Raw genomic sequence first — 7,894 nt, 5'->3', positions numbered from 1 at the left:
CTGGAGCCGAATGGGCATCATCTTGATTGAGGATTGCAATCCTCAATCAAGATTAGTTTTTTTTTTTTTTTTTTTTTTTTTTTTTTCTTACAAAGTAGATTAGTTAGTTGATTGTTTGTAATGACCTTCTTAATAATTAGGTCAAGATTAGTGTATTAACTGGACCTTTGTCCCCTTTGTAACCAAAAAAGAAAAAGAAAAAACATGAGCCTATTGCTGTTAGCATAATCAAATTCGCTTTTCCTCCTTTCTGTATATATTTTCAGGTGATGGTTTTCATCACTTTCCTTCATTTCTTTGTTCTCTACACTCTACACTTCCGCATCATTTTTTTTTTATTTTTTATTTCTTGAATATGCAAGTGTGTGCGCATATCTGCTTCAATTTCAGACTGAAGCAGAGACTGCAGCATCTTCAAATGCGCAATGCATTGCTTGTGGTTAAAATTATAGGGACCGTTAACATTCTGTTCGTCTATATTAAACTGTCTCTGGTACGGAGATTCCCATTTCGCTTGCAGATAAGCGAGTGATCTCCACGGAGGTAGAGGCATCGAGTTCTGGTCGAGGGAAGATCTAGCAGCTTCGGCCATAACTTGAAGATAACCGTTAACATTCTGTTTCAGGATGCTTGGATATGCGTCATGGACTCAGGAAACTAGGGATTCGAAAGTCTTTTTGAGATGCTTGTGCATCATGAATCTGTACGGAATAAAAGCCACTTCCTGTCGTCTCTCTCTTTCGCTTTCTAGTCTTCTTCTTTCGCTTTCGAGACTTCTTCCCTTGTGAGTTTTTCCTCCTGTACACTGCCGCAGCATTGAGATTTTATGATTAATGTCGTTGTCCTCGGTTTGGATTCTGCGTGAAAAACCAGCGAGCATGGACAAGCTTGCGGCTTCAGTTTTGGATACTCCAGACTTCGCATTCAATACATACAAATTGAGATTCATCATAATCATTACTGATTAAAAGAGAGTTGCTTGGATTCAAGGCCGACCCTGGCCCAATGCGGATTGGGCGACCGTCTAGTGTCCAAAAAAATTGGGCCATCAAAATTATAGGGTGATATATTTGTATATATTTTCATAAAAGTATAAATCAGAAATTTGATTCAATAATCAATAAGTATAACTAAAGCTAGTGGTTTCTGCTGTTTAAAGTTAAGATGAGGTCTTGGTTCGGAACACTACGTGTGTTTGTTTACTTTTAATTACAAATTTATTTTCATAAGAGTATAAATTTATAAAATTTAGTCAAATGATTAAATTGTGTAACTAGGAGTGGTGGTTTATGTTTTTGAATTAATGAGGAGGTCCCAGGTTCGAAAATGCTATATGTTTTTTTTTTTTTAACTTTTCAATTTTCACAAATTTCTTTTTATAAAAGTATAAATTTATAAAATTTATACTCAATTAAAAAAATCAAGATTTAATTAGAAACAAGGGTTTTTGTAGGGCTTTCTAATTTTCTCTAAAACTAACGAGAGGTCCTGAGTTCAAAATGCTCTGTGTGTGTTTATTCTTTCCAAATTTTAGGAATTTCTGGTTGGTTCTTAATTCCTTATTAATTACTAACTAGTAGTTACGTGGGTTGCAATTTTTAAACATTCATTCCAATTCAAGTCTAAATTCAACACAGATTAATGCGTAGACCAAATTTGCAAATCATATGGCGTGTTACCAATATGTTTAATTTAGTGCTCATTCATTGCTTAAATATAATTATTTTCTTAGTTCCAGATTGACAAGGTTAGTAAATAAGATAAAACACTCCACAATTTATATAAAACACTTTAAAAGTTCAGATAGAAAGGAAACAAAACTCATCATCTATCTACTTGTAAGCCCGAGGTTTTTTCATTTCTTTATCTCAATAAAAAATAAATTAGTTTTTTCATGTTTTTAAATTATTAAGTTTGAAGTACTTTTTTAAGTATAATTTTTATAAAATCTTACGTGTAAAAACAAATATTTTTATTATATGAAGTTAGGGCATATTTTTTGGTATTGCCTGGAGCCTAAAAAATCTCAGGACCAACTCTGCTTGGATTTACTTCTGGCAAACAGCACATACATCCATTCGCCGCCTTATGACTTAATTAAATTATATTGATTCCACAGTTCCACTTCAATCCTTGCAGCTTAAACGATCCTTACGGATAGAAAAAAAGGATTTGGAGGGCAGCTTAGAAGCTTGAATCATTATATTCTTTCTCCATCTCGAAGAACAACCTGTTGGAGATGACATGATCATTGTGGAAAAATAGTATTTTCACACTTGAACAAAAACAAGGGACTCAAACAATTCTTACGGATTGGAGACACCAATTCGAAGAGAAGCTTTCTGCACAGAGATATATTTATCGAAGAACATAAAGAGAACATCAATTTTACCTTTGCTTTGATAGTTTCAAGATTATTCCTCAAGCATGCATCAACTTGGAAGAAGAACATTTCCGTTCCTCCTTTCCAGCAGCTCCTTTTTAATTACAGCGTTCGTATGAAAGTTTGCATTGCAATGAATAATATAAGAGTAATGCTAAGGAGACTAAATATGTAAACTAAATAATGTGTCACTAATAACAAATAAGCACATTAATCAACAACCACATCATTTAGTTTACAAAATTTGGTTTAAAAATTTAGTCTTCCTAGCATTCTCATGCCTAGGGTTCCTATCTATTAAGAAATATCATTGTGATATTAATATTATCATTATTGTAAAATAGTTACTATCCTAAATTAGTGTAGATCAAATCCCATCAAATGTAGATTATGGCTTCTAAGATATGCTTGATTGAATATTGTACTTAGTATGTATATTTTGTTTTGTTGATGTTTGTGAATATCAAAAAATTTGTTGAACCAATTCTATACTATTCTTTGACGAAAAAAAAAAAAAATATATATATATATATATATATATATTACTCAAACTCTAGCGAAGGCAGAGTATATGGAGTACAACTATAGTGGGAGTGCAGGTCCATATGAGATAGGCGTGATGATTAGAGATCAAGAAGTACCACAGAGTAAGCACTTTCGTTATCTTGGATCTATAACACCCAGTTAAATTGAGCAAACAAAATCTCACAAGTCACAATCCCTATATCCCCGCTTATTTGTAATTTGTGGAAAACATAAACAACTGTAAATGAAAGTGTAATTTAGAAGGTTCGCTAGATGGAACGAGAATGTGGAAATGTTTTGAATGAAAATATGTTTGTGTTCCATAACTCATGAATATGTTTGTTCCATCTATTCGGCTGAGAAATGTTTCAAACGAGAAAGTGGAAATGTTTCCAATGAAAGTATTTCGTATGAGAATGTTTCTACCGAAAAAATTCTGCACTAGACCTTCGACCAAAAGATGTCAAAGAAAATATGGTTCCTTATGGATAATGCTTGGATCCCCACAATGGGAACTTACTTGTCCTTCCACTTATGATTAATGAACTTTTACTGTTTGAATATCATAATTCGAACCTCTTTACCATCATCTAAAAATCATACTTGCAAAAAATCATTCAATTTGGAAATCGTTTAGTCATCCATACATGTTAAACCAATCAATAATTTTGATAACAAGTAAATGTCTCATGATGAACCATCCATTTGTTTTATGCATAAGAGTGGCTAAAATATCCCCACATTGAAAGAATGTTTGTAGATATGACCGTAGATGATGACAAAAAGAATGAACGGCTCCTAGTATAATGTTTGGACAGTAAAAGTTTGCTAATCGTAAGTGGAGGGTCAAGTAAGTCTCCATTGGGGGGATCCAAGCATTATCCATAAGGAACCATATTTTGATTTACAACAAGGAACATAATGCAAGACTTTGAGACATTTGATGACCAAGGCGAAGGCGAATATGATGATAGCTCTGGAGAATTTGGCAAGTGTGCAATTCTCAAAGATCGGATTTACCAAAGATACATATGGCTGACTGGATCATAGAGGAAAGAGTCATGATGCAAACCGGTCGGCTCTACAGGGTAAGCCTCCATATTATCACCTTATGTGATCTGGTATCTTTGTCATGATATTTTATTTTATTTTTTATTTTTTTTCTAACATTCATGTTTTGATTGTTTTCGATATTTTAAAGGATCATGATGGAAATCTTTTTATATTAAAAATTTTGAAGGGAGTTTTTTGAAATTGAGGTTTGTGAAGGGAACTTGCAATTAAGATGAATTTTCCTTTATGATTTTTCGTATGAACCAGGGAGGAGTTTATATATGATGAAATTTGTGGATTGACAATAATAATATTTTTTTTCTTTCCTCAAAATTATATATAAAAGGAGAACATACAGTCATTTCTTATACCTAAGAGTTAGTCACGTAATCATGAAGAATTCTTTCTCTTAGTCACATTTACGTGTTGGTCACGTAATCAATTAAAAAGCGTTTTGTGTGTGTACACACACACATGTAGTTTGTGCGGTATTATCCTTCCGAAAAGGCTTTATTACGTGTACTTTAATTAATCTACTATTGAATTTTTATTTTTTTTTATTTTTTATGACAGGTATATTACGATTCTCCAGAAAGCACTAAGCAATTGAAAACTGGAGTCCTCAATCAAGATTAGTTAGTTGATAGACTGTCATGGCCTTCTTAATAATTAGGTCAAGATTAGTTGTTAGTGTAACAAACTGGATTTTTATCCCCTTTGTAACCAAAAAAAAAAGAAGAGAAAAGATGAGCCTATTGAAATCTAATATGAATTTTGTTCATGTATGGCAATGCTATTGTGTATTATAAACTTCTATGAATTAATATCATCGTCATTTCATTTATTTGAGAATTTTTCAGGGTACCGAAAACATAAAAACATGGCCCAATACATGTCATAATACACATGACAAAAAGAAAAAAACAAAATCTGCATGTGTTAAAAATACAATACATCAACATTATTATTAGGGTAAAAAAATTAAAGTTGTTCTGCTGGGGAAGTTATGCAACTCAACATTTGCATAAGTGGAAAACAGAAAAAAATACAGTGACAAAATTTCCTTGGCCCAGAAAAATTAGGGGAAAGGGATACATTCAAGAGGATAACAAAGAACAAAAAACAGATACAATCGGAAAATTTATGCATCGTAGTCGAGCAAGAACTTGTACCACCTCGATCGGGCGTTGAGGCTGCTGGACAGAACCTGGAGCAATTCCGAAAACCCGGTGGTGCTGCTTGACACGAGTGCAGAGTAAGTAAAAGAATCATGAAAGACTCCTCAGCAAGAACGAACAGTGGAAACTTATCAACTATAGTATGACTTATTGCTATTCATGTTGGTTATATGAACCTGCCTTCGTTCTGAATCGGAGATTCATGCTTATTTAAGGTCTGGGAAAAAAATCTGAAAAGCCGCAACACAATTAAGCGTCTCACCAAGAGCCCTCTCTCGCCTCAAGGCCCGAAAATGTGTACATTCTCAGTGAGTCCTGAACAAAGAGTGCCTCCGCCTATCGGGCTTGTGCTTCCTAATGTGATCGTTGTTTATCTGCTTCAACAGCCTATCTGCTTCAATTTCAGACTGAAGCAGAGATTGCAGCATCTTCAAATGCGCACTGCATTGCTTGTGGTCAAAATTGTAGGAACCGTTAACATTCTGTTCGTCTATATTAAACTGTCTCTGGTATGGAGATTCCCATTTCGCTTGCAGATAAGCGAGTGATCTCCACGGAGGTAGAGGCATCGAGTTCTGCTCGAGGGAAGATCTAGCAGCTTCGGCCATAACTTGAAGATACTGCTTCAGCCTAGGCAAGGAGCCCACATAAACAACTGGTAGTGAGTTCAATATTCTATCATACGATTGAACCGCTCTAGCTATTTCAAAGTGGCTTCTGAAATCAAGGTCAATGATGAGACGCTCAGAGCTCCCCAAATTGTTGTAGTTCACCACATCAATATATTCGTGGTCCCCTGCGAAAAGACGATACGGAAACAAAACTCTCAAAATGATAGAACTTGAGAATTACCACACCTCAAATGGAATCAGAAACCTATAGGACCAAGGTTAATTGAGCTGACAAAGTCAGAAGCCTATGAAACATTTTATGATACATTTTGTACTGATTTCTGAACATAGTTTGTAGGATCACAGTACCGTATATTGGTCGGGGTTCGGTTTACATCTCATACAGGGAGCAGATATAAACAGAAGGGTTTCATGCACCCAACGAAAGAACAACAGCAGGAAAGAACAACCCAAATCCTATAAAATTAAGCTTCTGCAGAATTGAGACGAATAGCATACCTCCAGGGACCTTGCCAGTGCCCTGCCACCGAGCCGCGCACACGGCAGCATCATAACCAGACAGCCTCAGAAGCTTAACCAGATCAAACTTGATGCAGCTGGAATTGCACTGACCTGACTTCACAAAATTAAGATCGTTCTCGCTGATGGACAGTATCAGAGAATGAACCACCGACGTCAAATCGTTTTCGTACTGAGCCACTGAACGCTTGAAAAACTGCAATCCCAATCCAAGACCACCATTCAAAATTGTGCAAAAATCATGGGCAGAACATGAAACTGAAGAATCTAAATAAAACCCAAATTTGGACATGAAAATTGGGTGTAAAAATAATCGGTTTCGAATTACAAAAGCTGAATTCAACTTCGAACTCTTTTAAAAGACTGGAAATTTAGCAAAAAAACAAGAATTTGACTCAAATTCGAATTTGATAAAAAGAAAAATTAATAAATACTCTGAAGTTTATAAGTTACAAAACAAATTATGGGCAAAATATGAAGCTGAACAACTCAGCCATATGAAATTGCAGAACCAAAATAAAACCCAAAACTGGACATCAAAATTGGGTGTAAAAATCATTGCTTTCGAATTCGAAAAGCCGAATTCAACTTTCTAACTCATAAAAATTGGGAATTTAGGGAAAGTTCAAAATTTTGACTCAAATTAGAACTTAATTAACAAACGAGCAATTAATTTTGAAGTTTCCAAATTTACAAAACAAAACGAGCAAGCAATATAATTCGTACCGGAATTTTGTCGGCGAGGTGACCGAGATCGGAGAGAGCAGAATCGCTGTCGCTGCTACACCAAGACTCAGCTCCGACGCTACCGTTTTCCCAAAAATCAGTGACCATGAGAGCGAGGTCGTGCTCGCTTTCGTGGCTTAAACCCCCTCCGATCTGACCCCTCATCCAAACGTCGCCGCCCGCCATGCACACCACCCGGCAGTCCATTCTCACCCCCCAAAAACGCCGTCGTTTCTTCTCTAAAGATCACCACGACCCTTCCACTTCCTCGCGCGTAGCAATCATCCCTTAAATCCAACGTTAAAGCTCGCCGCACCCGATCATATTCCTCCTACCAAAAGCCCTAGCTACCCACCTCAACCCCTGCTGGAAATTTAACAACAAAGCCTCGTAATCTCTCAAAAATCCGAAATAAAATCTCATAAATTAATAAAATTAAAATTAAAATGTTCCGAACTGTTGGGTTTTTTCTGAAATTTGATTTTGGTATTCAGAAATGTGAATTTTTTTTTTTTTTTTTTTTTTCGTGAAATTTGGATTTGATTTTTTTCAGAGGGAGAGAATAAGTGGCCGGAACGAAAGCTATGGGATAGGAATAGGAACCAAACATATAAAGAGGGGGAGGAGTATGGTGGGAAATGACGGAAGTACCCTGGTGTGCTTGCTTTGGGACCAAGAAATCCTGGGGCGGTCCCACCGAAATAATCGAGGGAAAATGGATAAGATGGAAATTGTATTTGGATGGTAATTTGGTTTGTGTTCTGAAACTTGTTTACGGTGATTTGTTGTCTGCTGGATTTTGTTTTAATTAACGTAAATACCTGTCATTAGTAACAATTCGGTTCCTAATTGGGTTCTTTGTTGGTTGTTGCTGAAAG

General features: G+C 35.6%; 1 protein-coding gene across 1 annotated transcript; it reads right to left on the bottom strand.

The window, feature by feature from the left end:
- Positions 1–4,898: 4,898 nt before the first annotated feature.
- On the bottom strand, positions 4,899–7,894 carry LOC137720349 (uncharacterized). The gene is made up of 3 exons (XM_068459408.2): positions 7,017–7,894; positions 6,270–6,486; positions 4,899–5,935 (listed from the first exon to the last, which is right to left on the bottom strand). The coding sequence occupies exons 1-3, from the start codon at positions 7,221–7,223 to the stop codon at positions 5,445–5,447; spliced, it is 915 nt and encodes a 304-aa protein (XP_068315509.2). The 5' UTR covers positions 7,224–7,894; the 3' UTR covers positions 4,899–5,444.

Source organism: Pyrus communis, chromosome 1, assembly GCF_041283825.1.
Source record: "Pyrus communis isolate YQ-2024b chromosome 1, ASM4128382v1, whole genome shotgun sequence".
NCBI classification, from domain to species: domain Eukaryota; kingdom Viridiplantae; phylum Streptophyta; class Magnoliopsida; order Rosales; family Rosaceae; genus Pyrus; species Pyrus communis.
The sequence above is the reverse complement of the archived record's forward strand: the minus strand, read 5'-3'. Positions and strand labels throughout refer to the sequence as shown.